Source organism: Xyrauchen texanus, chromosome 24 (assembly GCF_025860055.1).
Source record: "Xyrauchen texanus isolate HMW12.3.18 chromosome 24, RBS_HiC_50CHRs, whole genome shotgun sequence".
Lineage (NCBI taxonomy): Eukaryota > Metazoa > Chordata > Actinopteri > Cypriniformes > Catostomidae > Xyrauchen > Xyrauchen texanus.
Window position 1 is genome coordinate 1,874,438 of NC_068299.1, and position 15,000 is coordinate 1,889,437.

The following is a 15,000-nucleotide window of genomic DNA, read 5'->3' on the forward strand; positions in this document are numbered from 1 at the left end:
AGACAGTAAACAATACCTTCACGCTTGACAGTAACCAACACAACAATGATCTGACATCGGATATGACACACGAGGGGATTTAAATAGGTGGGGAACAAACAAGGGGCTGGTGTCGCTCGCTGCTGAAGGCTGTAATGATCAGTGTTCCCATGGAAACAATCAGGGTTCCCATGGAAATGCTGATTCAGAATGCCAGTGGCACCTGAAACACATAAGGGCAAAACTTAAACGTGCTTTGACAAAAACAGGCAGGGAACGATGATGCCACGGTCCTCATCAGGCGAACCACACAACCTGGCAAGGTGCCAGGACCGTGACATCACCGGAGGGTGCACGGCGGCAACTCGCGCACTGTGATAAGCACGAACACGAAACACAAGATAAACAGGGGACAGTGATGTCATGGCCCTCGTCAGACAAAACCCAACCTGTCAGGTTGGCAAGGCCATGACATCACCGGAGAGCGCGGTGACACGCGCACGGCGGTTCCAAACAACCGTGCCAAAAAGCATGCCAACTTTGACCATAGTATGCATCTGTGACCCCCTTTTATTTTATTTAATTACGGTATGTGTGAAAATAGCCCAAGGCCAGAAGGGTCGAACGGGGTGGTAGCTCCCATTCTAAAAATGAACTTTGCCACCCCATTTGCGTCCTGGAGACAGTGTGCAACGGCTTAACCTGTCCTTGTCACGTATGGTCCATAGCAGTGGTCCACCCGTGTCTGGGAGGACACAGCATTCCACCTCAGTGGACAAACCCCCTCCCCCCCAATCCCGGTCAGACAGAATCATCAGCAAGACAACACCACATAGCCAACCTCATAATGTTGTTATGAAACAATGCGATGAAAATAACATTGTGAACATTGTGACGTCAGGTTTTTAAATAAAATTCCCTTTTTAAATCACAGTCATTGAGTAGTGTTGTGTGTTTGTACTCACTGTAAAGATTTTGTTATGGTTCTCTAATGTTGTGCGTCTCTGGCAAGCGTACGGGGACACAGTAGACATCGGTTTGGCTGATGGACATGGACACGACCTTTGTTCTAAAGCAGGATTCTGTTCATTGAGAGAGAGCGAGTGAGAGAGAGAGAGAGAGAGTGAGAGAGAGAGAGAGAGAGAGTGAGAGGAGAGAGTGAGAGAGAGAGAGAGGGAGAGTGAGAGAGAGTGAGAGAGAGAGAGAGAGAGAGAGAGAGCGAGAGCGAGTGAGAGAGAGAGAGAGAGAGAGATTGAGAGAGAGAGAGAGATTGCAGAGAGAGAGAGAGAGAGAGAGGAGAGAGAGTGAGAGAGAGAGAGGGAGAGTGAGAGAGAGTGAGAGAGAGAGAGAGAGTAGAGAGAGAGAGAGAGAGCGAGAGCAGAGAGAGAGAGAGTGAGAGAGAGAGTGAGCGAGAGCGAGTGAGAGAGAGAGAGAGACTCGTAAATCAATCAAGAGTAATTCAAACGATACGAATATTACACAATCTGAGCAAACCAGCTTATAAACTCTCTAAATGTGCAAATATCAATACAAATATTTTAAATCTATTTATTAGTGGTATTTGCTAAGGAAAGCATCAATATTACTATCGATCATAGGGTTAGTGATCCAGGGCTTTTCTAGCCTAATAGTATGAATATATATTCTTTGTATTTATTTATTTATTTATTTTTATTTTATTTTATTTTTTTTTTATTATTATTATTGTTATTTAAAAAGTGAGATTTTTTTTTCTTGGTTTGTTTGTTTTATTTATTTAATTTACATTATTTATTTATTTTATTTACAAATAACAGCTGAAACATTTAAATCATCTCAAATTCACAAGAACATCAAGGTAGCTGCCCTCATCCAAAGACCGCGGCATCAAAATCAATTTCAGCTTTACAATTTCCAATTACTGCCATAAAGAATACAGTATGTCCAGTTGAGCCCTTATAAATTACCTTTTCATTGTGACAGTCAACTATTCAACCCCTCCCAATTCATGATGTTTCAAAAGGATTACAGCTGTAATGTCAGCACTCCCGGGAATAAATGCTAGATGCGACGGAAGTCTGATCCCATGAAAATTACCTGCGCAATCACCTTGCACATTGTGATAATGTCCGACTCAGCGATGCAAAGAGAGTAAACGCTAGCATGCTGTTCTTTCCGGGAGCCAGTTTAAGAGATGTCGCACATTTGAATGAAAATAGGCCTGGTATCTTCTCTCGCCTTGAGCGAATGCATCATGCATTTAGAAGAGAGAAAAATCACTGCCATTTAATCACTGTCAGAGGTGTCGCCTCCTTCAACAGCGTAAAATAAGTCAGAATATAATGCCTTTATTAGCTCTGCTCTGGGGCAAATTACAAACAAATCTCTGTACTTTTCCCCCATTATGTTACAATGGTTAAAGGCGCCTTCGAATGTAATCTCTTCTCCATTACACCAGATATCGCTGGCCTGGCTGGCTTCAGTCACCATTTTACTGTTTGCAGCAAATGACAAACAAAGCCATTCATTTCCATTGGGGAGTCCAACGGGAGAATACAAAGAGATGCAGATGATATCTTTTTTCTCAATTCGATGGAGTGCGTACTCCGGGTAGGGAAGGAGGTATTGCCCCAAGTGAAGGAGTTCAAGTACCTCGGGGTCTTGTTCACGAGTGAGGGGACAATGGAGCGGGAGGTTGGCCAGAGAAGCGGGGCAGCGGGGGCGGTATTGCATTCGCTCTATCGCACCGTTGTCTCAAAAAGAGAGCTGAGCCAGAAGGTAAAGCTCTCGATCTACCGGTCAATTTTTGTCCCTACCCTCACCTATGGTCATGAAGGCTGGGTCATGACCGAAAGAACTAGGTCGCGAGTACAAGTGTCCGAAATGGGCTTCCTCAGAAGGGTGGCGGGCTTCTCCCTTAGAGATAGGGTGAGGAGCTCAGTCATCCGTGAGGAGCTCGGAGTAGAGCCGCTGCTCCTTTGCGTCGAGAGGAGTCAGTTGAGGTGGTTTGGGCATCTGGTAAGGATGCCCCCTGGGTACCTCCCTAGGGAGGTGTTTCATGCACGTCCAGCTGGGAGGAGGCCTCGGGGAAGACCCAGGATTAGGTGGAGAGATTACATCTCCACACTGGCCTGGGAACGCCTCAGGGTCCCCCAGTCAGAGCTGGTTAATGTGGCTCGGGATCGGGAAGTTTGGGGCCCCCTGCTGGAGCAGCTGCCCCCGCGACCTGACTTCGGATAAGCGGTTGAAGATGGATGGATGGATGGATGTTTCTCTTAGACAGCCAGGAGACAACATGCAGAGCAAATGGAGAAGTCCTTAGTAATCTCGAATGTGTCGACCTGAGCTATATCCACGTTTATTTTATAGCTCAATAATCCTGTTTCCATGTTTTCACACTGATCACATTATATTTGTTTATTCACTAAAATGAACCAGCTCAGCAGTCATTTGTTTGGGAATCGGCAGAGGTGTATAGTAACGAAGTACAAATACTTTGTTACTGTACTTAAGTACAGTTTTTAAATATTTGTACTTTATTGAGTATAAATATTTCTTTGCAATTTTATTTTTACTTAAAATTGATACTTTTACTCTGATAAATTTCTCCAGACGCTTTCGTTACTTTTGCGACTGAACACCTAAAAAAATAAAAAAATAAATAACAGCAGTATATGCAAAATTGCGTGCAGATCGGAGATAGTGACGTGTGATTCGTTGAAAGAATCATTTGAGTCGAATCTTTTAAATTTGATTCCTTTGAACTGAAGAAAACGATTCAAAAAACGGTCTGAGTGATTCGTTTTGAGAATCACGAATCTGAATCAGAATCACAAGTCCGTCGTCTGTCTGCACTAGGGATGACAAGAAACTGCTCATGTGAGTTCATGTGTTTTTCGACTAATTAAATGTATAATTTTAGGCTAAAACATTATGAAAGCTGTGAAATAATGAAATGATGTGCGATCAGTCTCCCGCCTTTCAGTCTCCCGCCTTTTCAGGACACGTGTTCATATAAACGTCAATCGCATGCGTTTACATTTTACATCTAAACAAAATATGAATGATGTATGAATGATTACCAGCACTCATGAGAATGTCCAACAATATTTCTTTTTATATTTTATGAAGATGTGAAAGGTCTTTGCCTAAGCAAAATTAGTTTTCTTGTGGTTGCTAAAGTGTTATATTTGATTTGTAGCATATTTATGCTACAGTATGAGTAACTAGGGTTTTCTGGATGGTTGCTAGGGCATGCTATGCAGTTGTCAAGGTGATCTGCTGTGTGTGTTTTAGCGCATTGCTACAGTATGTGGTTGCCAGGCTGTCACTATGCTGTTGCTAAGTTGTTTTCTGTGTTTTTGCACATTGCTTTGCACTTGACAGGGTGTTCTAGGTGGTTGTCAGGTTGTTGCTATGCTGTTAAGTGATTTAAGTGGAAATATTGCTCAAAACATATTAGCTATATCTACATATATTAAAGATACTTTCTCTGAACAGAGGTCTTCATACATTATGGAAAAGTTGCTTCTCCGATGCACTTATTTTGTTTCAAGGGCATAAACAAGACTAAATACACTGATTTAAAATATACTGACAAAAACGAAGAATAAACTGAACACAGATGCAGGAAGCGTCTGCTGGGGTTAATGACCAACACTTGAACAGGTGAGCGGAGTCCGCTCGGGTTAATGAGATCACACCCTAAACATTGGCGGGGTTTGGGTTCACATCCCACCTGATTGGGTCTTGACATCCTCTTCAAGAGCATGACTAATGCTGCAGCAGACGTGCTCATTTCATTCCTTCTTGCATTCTCTGTACGCTTACCTCCTCATCCCGTCCGTCTAGACAGCAGTGAGAGGCGCATTTATTTGCGTTTTTGCAATCATTACAAGGCAGTGGGTGGAATAGCTGCAGCATCTTTTCATGAGAGCTGAGAAGAGAAAGCCGTTGAGGAAACCGAAGTGAGCCATTTTTTAGACTCCTAATAAAGCCAACTTTTACTAAAGTCACCCATAGCCACACATACACCACAAACACACACACTGTGTATCATTATCAAAGGAATAGTTCAATCGAACATAAAAATGTTGTCATCATTTACTCACTGTCATGTTGTTCTAAACCTGTATGATGTTCTGTGAAACACAAAAGTAGATATTTAGGACAAATGTCCAAGCTACTGTTTTCCATACATGGAACGTGTAATACATTTTTAACTGCCAAGCTCCAAAAAGGACAAAAAAGCATCATAAAAGTAGTGCACACGACTTGTGTGCTACATCTTCCCTGATATAAGTGCAAATTTATTTCGTTTATTTATTATTTGCTATATTCTTGAAATGTATTGTCGATAATCAATATATTAGGGCTGTCAATTCCTTAAAAATTTGAATCAGGGCGGCCTGGGTATCTCAGCGAGTATTGATGCTGACTATCACCCTTGGAGTCACAAGTTCGAATCCAGGGTGTGCTGAGTGACTCCAGCCAGGTCTCCTAAGCATCCAAATTGGCCCGGTTGCTAGGGAGGGTAGAGTCACATGGGGTAACCTCCTCGTGGTGGTGATTAGTGGTTCTCGCTCTCAATGGGGCGTGTGGTGAGTTGTGTGTGGATCGTGGAGAGTAGCATGAGCCTCCACATGCTGTGAGTCTCTGCGGTGTCATGCACAACGAGTCACGTGATCAGATGCGCGGATTGACGGTCTCAGAAGCAGAGGCAACTGAGACTCGTCCTCCGCCACCTGGATTGAGGCGAGTAACCGCGCCACCATAAGGACCTACTAAGTAGTGGGAATTGGGTATTCCAAATTGGGATAAAATGGGAAAATAATAACCATAATATTAAAAAAAATGTAATCAGATTAATTACATGACATGGCGATTAATTAACCGAATTAATCGCAATTAATCACAGACATAATTATTTGCTGAGAAAGGCCACTAAATAAAGAGAATTCATATAAAAAATGCATAATAATTAAAATATTTATGCAACCCCAATTCTGAAAAAGTTGGGACGGTATAAAAAATGCTAATAAAAACAAAAATGAGTGATTTGTAAATTATATTCTACTTTTGCTATATTGAAAGCACCACAACTACTTATTATATGATGTTTTACCTTGTGAATTTCATTGTTTTATTTTTTTTAATGTACAGTAATTTTAAATCAGATTATTGCAACACGCTCCAAAAATGTTGAGACAAGGGCAGTTTAAGACTAATAACAATTTGATGAGTTGAAATAACAAGGCGATGTGAAACGGGAGATGTTAAACAGGCAATCGTGTCATAGTATATAAGGAGCCTCCAAAAACAGCCGACTCCTTCAAGAGCAAGAATCATTCCAGACTTGTCAACTTACCAACAGATGCTTCAGCAAATAATCCAGCACTTTCAGAACAATGTTCCCCAAAGACCAATTGGAAGGATTTGGGCATTTCACCCTCTACAGTGCACAATATAGTTAAAAGATTCAAGGAATCTGGTCAAATCTCAGAGCGTAAAGGGCAAGACGAAAACTACTCCTGAATGCGTGTGATCTCTGATCCCTCAGACGTCACGGTCTATAAAAGCATCATTCATCTGTAATGGATATCATGAACATGGGCTTGGGATTACTTTAGTAAACCTTTGTTAGTCAACACCACTCACCGCTGCATCCACAGATGCAAGTTAAGACTTTACTCTGTAAAGGAGAAGCCGTACATCATCACTGTCCAGAAGCGCCGCCGACTTCTCTGGGCTCGCTCTCATCTGAGATTGAAAGTAGAACAGTGGAACTGTGTTTTTAAGTCTGATGAGTCCACATTTCAAAAACGCAGCTGTCGTGTTCTCCGGGACAAAGAGGAAATGGACCATCCAAGCAATTATCAGCATCAGGTCCAAAAGCCAGTGTCTGTATGGGCCAGGGGTGTGTCAGCGCCCATGGCATGGGTCACTCGCACATCTGTGAGGGCACCATTAATGCAGACAGATATGTAAACATTTTTGAGCAGCATATACTGCCATCCAGTACCGACTTTTCCAGGGATGCCCCTGCATTTTCCAGCAGGACAACTTCAAACTACATACTGGCTGAATAAGCGGAGAGTGCAGGTGCTAGACTGGCCTGCAGTCCCGACCATTTCCAGTTGAGAATGTGTGGTGCATTATGAAGCATCATACGGCAATGAAGACCCCATACATATGTGCAGCTGAAGACCTGCATATTGGATACACTTAACAAACGTGTGTCTTCAGTGCCCAAATGCTTAATAAGTGTTATTAGAAGAAATGGTGATGTTTCACAGGGGTAAACTGTGGAGCGTGTGGCAATTATCTCATTTGAAATGACTGTACATAAAATAAAATCAAAATTTTATTCACGGTTATAAGCATCATATAATGTGTAGTTGTAGAGATTTCACTATAGCAAAGAGTGAATATAATATACAAATCACTAATTTCTGTTTTTATTAGCATATTTCATACTGTCCCAACTTTTTAGGAATTGGGGCTGCATAAATATAATAAATGAGAGATATGTAATGTGGATTGAAATTCAGTTTGAAATAAATTGCATCATTGTGGCAGAAGAATGAAGCATTGATTAGACAATGCAAAAAGTGGCTTAAGAACTCAATATGTTGTTTGTTTTATTCTCATATCATTGAACAAGCCTACAGTAGACAGCAATCTGTTTTGCATTGAGTTCATCACAGTTTGCTCCTTCTGCACTGTTTTTATTATAATTGTCCCACTGTGTACATGTGTGCGCCTCAGACGGATGCATTTGGAGTGTCTCACTGGTATTCAGCGTCATAAACGCCACATTTTTAGGATGCTGTGTCAAGTTATTACACTTGTATTATGGAACTAACTGAGCACTTTATTAGGAACACCTGTAGATCTAATTATTCATGCGATTATCTAATCAGCCAATCATGTGGCAGCAGTGCGGTACATAAAATCATGCAGATACGGGTCAGGAGCTTCAGATAATGTTCACATCAACCATCAGAATGGGGAAAAATGTTGATCTTAGTGATTTGGACCATGTCATGATTGTTGTTGCCAGACTAGTTTGTGAATTTCTGGGATTTTCACACACAACAGTCCCTATAATTTACTCTGAATGGTGCCAAAAACAAAAAACATCCAGTGAGCGCCAGTTCTGTGGACGGAAACGTCTTGTTGATGAGAGAGGTCAACAGAGAATGGCCAGACTGGTTCGAACTGACAGAAAGGCTACGCTAACTCAGAATTCCTGTGTGTCGTTACAGTATATCGATTTTACCAGTATATCGCCTACCCCAACCCTTCATTTTACAAACTTGCCATGTCGCTTTTGGAGTTTGACAGACTCATTGTTTGTGTTCCACAGAAAAAATATCAATAGCCTATATGGTTTTGGAACGACATACGGATGAGTTAATAATGGCGGAATGTTAATTTCTTTGGGTGAACTATCCCTTTACTGTAGCACATCAATTTACTCTGCATAATGACCTCACATTTGTATCCATCTAGGCACTGAACGGCACCTTAATGTATGCCAGTCAATGCCAAACGCCTCAACCAATGTTCACCACGATTTAAACAACCCACTTTCTGGTCTGCGGCTATAAATGTGGCTAAAAGACGCGCTCAAGTTCATAGTCATAAGTCCTATGAGACGTGCAGCTTTTCGTGCACGGCTGGCAGTGACGCAAGACGGACAACTTCTGCTCGTCTCTATCCCCATTGAGAAAGAGACAAAAGATTAATGGGGCTTCTGAAACAGGTAGCATATTTCTTTATTTGGGGCACATATGCTGTTGGAGTGCCCGCAGCGTTGTCCAGAGGAGCATCAGTCTTCACCGTCGGTTAGCGATGCGCTTCGAGGCCTGTCGTCGCTCTGATGGGTCTATTTGCCATCACTGAGGCTGCCAAGCAACACGTGAAATGCAATAACCTTTCATATTACTTCCCAAAAAGACTGTGAAGATGCTTTCTAAAATATATAATTTAGCTGCCTTCAACCTCTTAGAACTCAATGCAGGTGCCACGCGGAAGGGTGAAAATGCTATTTGGGTGGAAAAATGCTGCATTAATACATCAAAAAGAATATATGCATAAACAGTAGTGAGTCATTTTAGCACACTGTAAAATGTGAAAATGCGCTGTTGTTACTTTAAAGAGTTGTTTATGCCTGAACGGAACATTAAAATGAATTGTGTTGCTGTAATCTAATATAGTCAGGTTGAAAATGAAGCCTAAATTAAGAATTTTTACATTTTAATATTATTTTCAATGACAGTTATCCACAATTTACCCTTAATATCTCATTAGCTTCTATGCAAAAAAAATATAAATAAATAAAGATTTTTTTAATTAAGTATATCTACATAATAGTTGTCCTCCTTTTGTCCTTTGTTGTACCGCCTTTCATTCTCGCTGATTTTAATTAAAAAAAATCATTGTACAACAGCGTCTTATTTACGTTATACAGTAAACAGTGACTGTTGTATTGAGCTCATCATTTGAAACAATGAGAACAGTCAAATTAAAACCACCGGGCGTTTTATGCTAATGAGAATTCGGGAGTAAAATGTGCTCAAATGTCCTGAAAATGTCACAATGCAAAAACTCTTATAATTATTTATAGTAATAAAGGTAGTCTTCTTATTTATGCCAAATATCATTCGTATTTTTGTTGTATTGTTTTGAGGTAGCAGACAATTTGTTTTAAAGGGTAAAAGGGGTAAAAGTCACATTTTATTTTATTTTATCACCCAAAACACTAAATAGCACAAAGACTACCACCGTACTCTCCTAAAACACCTGTTAGTCTCACTGCAAAATATAACCATGGGAACATTGCATGTGTGAATGTGCAAAATGAATTTCTTTAAAAAAGCAAAAATCGAGGTTACAGTGAGACACAATGGAAGTCAATGGAGCCGATCCGTAACCATCAAAATACGTCAAAAGTATAGTCACGAGACAAACAATATGTTGGTTAACATAATATTAGTGCAATAAAATCAATTACCAAACTTTACGGTGTACAATTATGGCCAATTTTGCAACTTCGCTCCCATGACGACGTAATGCCGTTGTGACAGGGCGGAGGGCAGGGTTGTGAATCCGCACATCCGGCCCCTAATCAGGCTAATTAGCCTTCGAGAGGGATAAAGGCCGGCCGAAGACGGCAGTGCGACAGAGAGAGATTTACGGACAGCTGTCTGACACCTGTATGTGTGTGTTTGTCTTTTTTGGTTCAGTTTTATATTAAACTATTATTTATATTATCAAGCCGGGTCTCGCCTCGTCCTTTCCATGAATCCCTTTACAGCTTGTACCGAAACCCGAGAAGGAGGAGGGATGTGGCGTAGTAGAGTCCTCGTCGCTACCATCCACCCCAAAGGAGCAGCCGCGGCCATCTGCCGGAGGACGAAGGAGCCCGGCCGCCTGCCGCGAGGGGAGGAGGGGCTCCCAACCAACCAACCACTGGAGCGGTTACCACTGCCAGGGGTGGGGGAGACCCCTACCATCCAACAAAAACTTGGCAGGGCGTTCTGTCCGCCAGGGGCCGGAGGACTGCCTCCGGGTGGAGGAGTGCCCGATGACCAAGCTACAGCGTATCGGAGAACCGGCGAGTACATATTTTTTCTCTCTCTCTCTCTCCCACTGCCGCTCCGTGTTGGCCTTTCCGTCTCTTTTTTAAAATGTTATGTTAATTTGGCACAATCACCCCTTGTCCCCTCCCTCATCCAGGTAGATGGGGATGACCTGCCGGCAGACGGGGCAGAAGGCACACCCCTCCCCAGGGAAAGAAGGGGGGGGGGGTATACGTCATGCCGGGGGGCTCCCCAGTCTGAGAGAACGAGGGAGGAATGTGGCAGGGCGGAGGGCGGGGTCGTGATTCCACACACCCGGCCCCTAATCGGGCTAATTAGCCCTCGAGAGGGATAAAGGCTGACCGAACATGGCAGTGCGACAGAGAGAGAGATTTACGGACAGCTGTCCGACACCTTTGTGTGTTTGTCTTTTGGTTCGTTTCAACCCAAAAAAAACCTTGTAATCTCAGTAAACGACGATTTCAGCCCTTTAACCCTCCAAAAATTGGCCCCATTGACTTCCATTGTGCAGTAAGTGCCTCGCTGGAACCTCGATTTTGCTCTTTTCGAAAAAAGGGAGGGACGAGTCAAAATTAGTTTTTGTGGTATAAACAACATTATACCACAGATGCTGTCGATTGATCTTAACTTGCATTGAACACAAAATATTCCTTTAAATCAACGTACTGTTGAACTCTCACAATCACTTTAGTCCACTTACTAGTATGTAGTGTCTCATTTCGACTGGCACGGGTTGTCCAGCGCTCATGCTCTCTGTGAACCAGCTGATGTTCAGCACGTGTTTGGCGTGAGGTTCTCTCAGGTTCTGCTCCTCCAGCCAATTCCAGAGTTCCTGCGGCGCGTTCCCCTCCGACACGATGTGAGTCACGTGAACGCTGAAAACACCACAGAAGAGAACATTTCCTCACCATTACACGGCGAGTGCACTTAATCAGGATACAGCTTCAGATTGTGTCACATACAGTGTATACCTGTTTGAAAAGCACCTTAATCCAGTTTCACATCTACTTTACTATTGATCTATAGAATATAGGATTGGAACAACAAGTGCATGAGTAAATGATGACAGAACTTACATTTTTTGCTGAATAAATCCTTTAAACCACAGTCGCGTGTCCTTTGTTTTTGTGACATGTTTTTTGGTGTGTGACTGTTTTTGTTCAGTAATACCAGGGGATTTATTATAAAAACATTGTATTATCAGGCTCCTACCGATATAAAATCCTCTCTGGCTTATAAAATGTCAGTTTTTAGCGCATCATAATCTGTTTCCTGCGGTTGGTTGCAGTCAACAGCACGTCGAGCGGTGTGCAGCCTCAGGTCGCTGAAACTCAAGCTGTATTTCTGGGAAGGGTGCCATGCCTCAGCTGGGTACTGCACGCTATGCCATGGCAAGCTGCTGGCTGCTGTTATGCTAGTCTACCCAAACAACTCCCACTGGTGCCCCTCCACCTGCACAAACTGGCATTAATGCAACTACTGCATCGCATCACTCCACACAGCCATGAGCAGAACAATAACAGACGTTTAAATTAGTTGTATGGTTGACACTTGTTAGGGAACATGTTTATGTATTACCCACTTTGAAATCACATCATTCTAACTTTGCAAATTAACTTCGCTGAAATGTACATTTATTTTAAATATGTATACAGGATATATTGTGGACAATACATATATATTTTGATTTTAAAATATGCAAAGAGTGGCCAAACACATATGTCAGGAAAATATATTGCTAATTTATATTATAAAGTATTTTTTTTGGTGATACTATAGAAATATATAAATATAAGTATGCATGCACAGTATGTGTATTAAGGCTGGGACGAGTCATCGATTACAGAAATACGTCGATTTGCATAACATGCGTCGGTGCGTCGCATTGGAATAATTAAAACGGCATCACCCGGTTTAAGCGTGATTCCCCGTAGAAAAAACTGCAGATAAAAAAAACTTGCCCACGGTCATCTAAAGCGTGGGAGTATTTTAGCCAGAGACCCCAACCATGTGGTGCTGTGTAAGATATGCACACTGGAAATGTCTTATCACAGCCGTACAACCGGCATGAAGCGAAAGCATCCCGGGGCGCTTGTCAAGACGGCAGCACCGTAAGTCCCGTTTATTTTTTGTCCCCACCCAAGCATGACATATATTAGTATTACAACACGTGTTTCTGTTAGTAGAAGTCACTTAAAATAGATTTTCTAAATGTTTCCTCATCGCCCCCATGTTAAAAGTCATTTCTGCACCGCTGCTAACGGAACTTTACACCATGCGTCATCTAATTTGGTTATTTGGCCGTTTTATATTTTCCGTTTACATTAACGGCCATGCATGAGTGAGGAAATGGTGTAAACCGTGTGACTGTTACAGTCTGTAAATCGGTTCAATTATATTCCCACTGAGATTTAATTCAGATTGCAATAGTTTTATTTATTCTATTTACGTTACTGTAAGATGAGGAGGAGGTGGAGAGGTGGAGGCGAGGGAAAGAAGGAGGGGGAGAGAGATTGTGTGCGTATGTGGTAAATAGTCTGTTTGTATTACTGAGTGTTGATTAAGAATGCACAAGTTTGAGTTAAGTGTTGAGTTAAGTGTTGAGTTAAGTGTTGAGTTAAGTGTTGAGTTAAGTGTTGCTCGAATTGCACTAATTTTACTGTAAGAGGATTTTATGTTGGACTGCTAAACTCGAGGTTACACAATGTTTTGATACTCCTCCTGAAAGTGACTTTTACATTTGTTTCATTTATTTTGTTTTTGGATTGCTTAATGTAGATTGCACTTTCCTTTTACTCGAATTAAACAAGTTCTTACTTAAAATGTACATTTACGTGTATGCATTTGGCAGACGCTTTTATCCAAAGTGACTTACAGTGCACTTATTACAGGGACAATCCCCCCGGAGCAACCTGGAGTTAAGTGCCTTGCTCAAGGACACAATGGTGGTGGCTGTGGGGATCAAACCAGCAACCTTCTGATTACCAGTGATGTGCTTTAGCCCACTACGCCACCACCACTCCAAAAAATCACTCTACATAAGGAATCTACATTTAGCAATCCAACAACAAAATAAATTAAACAAACGTAAAATTCACTTTCAGGAGGAATATCAAAACATTGTGCAACCTCGAGTTTAGCAGTCCAACATAAAATCTCTCCAAAATAAAATGAATGTTGGACTGTAAAATGGAGATTACCAGTTAAAACAGGGCTAATTCTGTTGCAGAATGATATCCTGCAGTGCACACTTTGTTTCTTGTACATTTGTTTGTGTTTAAGAGAAGATAATTTTATAAAATATTGAAATATTAATGAGACAAGCTTTTTATATTTATTTGTGGTTAATTATGTTATATTAATCAAGAAATAATCATAAAAAATCGTTAGAAAAATCGGCAAATTAGTCGTTAGATTAATCGACTAACCGGGAAAATTACCGGCAGATTAAGCAACTAAGCGGGAAAATAACCGTTCGATCTATCGGCTAATTGGGAAAATAACCGTTCAATTAATTGGACAAGCAGAAAAATAATCGCTAGATTAATCGACTAATCGGAAAAATAACAGGTGGGTTAATCAACATATCGGGAAATTAACCGATAGATAAATCGACTAATCGGGAAAATAAACGTCCGATTAATCGGCTAACTGGGAAAATAACCGTTCGATTAATCGACTAGGCCTAATCAGAAAAATAATCGTTAGATTAATCGATAAAAAAATGATCGTTAGGTGCAGCCCTAATATGTATTATAATTATATCTTAATAGTGTTACAAAGAGAAGACTTAAATAACTCAAATATCCCAATTCAATAAATCAATAGAATAAATTAATAAAAAATGTCAATAAAACAAACAGCAATAAACAGGAATGAACAGTGATGATTGTGTACAAACATAAAACTTAGAATAAACATTTTTCTCCCACTGAAAAGCCAAAACTTTCTTTTCAAATTTGACCCCGAGTGTGTTTTTTGTTTTTTTTGTCACACCACAACAATCCAGCCCTATTTGTGTGTGTGTGTGTGTGTGTAGATGAGTGTATATGTGTGTGTGTGTGTGTGTAGATGAGTGTATGTGTGTGTGTGTGTGTGTGTGTGTGTAGATGAGTGTATATGTGTGTGTGTGTGTGTGTAGATGAGTGTATGTGTGTGTGTGTGTGTGTGTGTGTGTGTAGATGAGTGTATGTGTGTGTGTGTGTGTGTGTGTGTGTGTGTGTAGATGAGTGAGCGTGTATTTATCACTTTGTGGGGACCAAATGTCCCCATAAGGATAGTAAAACCCGAAAGTTTTGACCTTGTGGGGACATTTTGTCGGTCCCCATGAGGAAAACAGCTTATAAATCATACTAAATTATGTTTTTTGAAAATGTAAAAATGCAGAATGTTTTCTGTGAGGGTTAGGTTTAGGGGTAGGGTTAGGTTTAGGGGA

At 41.2% G+C, this 15,000-nt stretch overlaps 1 protein-coding gene across 1 annotated transcript in view; it reads right to left on the bottom strand.

The window, feature by feature from the left end:
* The window catches only part of LOC127617585 (DNA nucleotidylexotransferase-like), a 144,573-nt gene that overhangs the window by 123,861 nt on the left and 5,712 nt on the right, over positions 1 to 15,000 (bottom strand). The window contains exons 2-3 of the mRNA XM_052089569.1: positions 11,266 to 11,440; positions 945 to 1,061 (exon numbers count right to left, since the gene is read on the bottom strand). Of these exons, the coding sequence (XP_051945529.1) occupies positions 945 to 1,061; positions 11,266 to 11,440 (292 nt within the window). The remainder of the gene's footprint in view (positions 1 to 944; positions 1,062 to 11,265; positions 11,441 to 15,000) is intronic.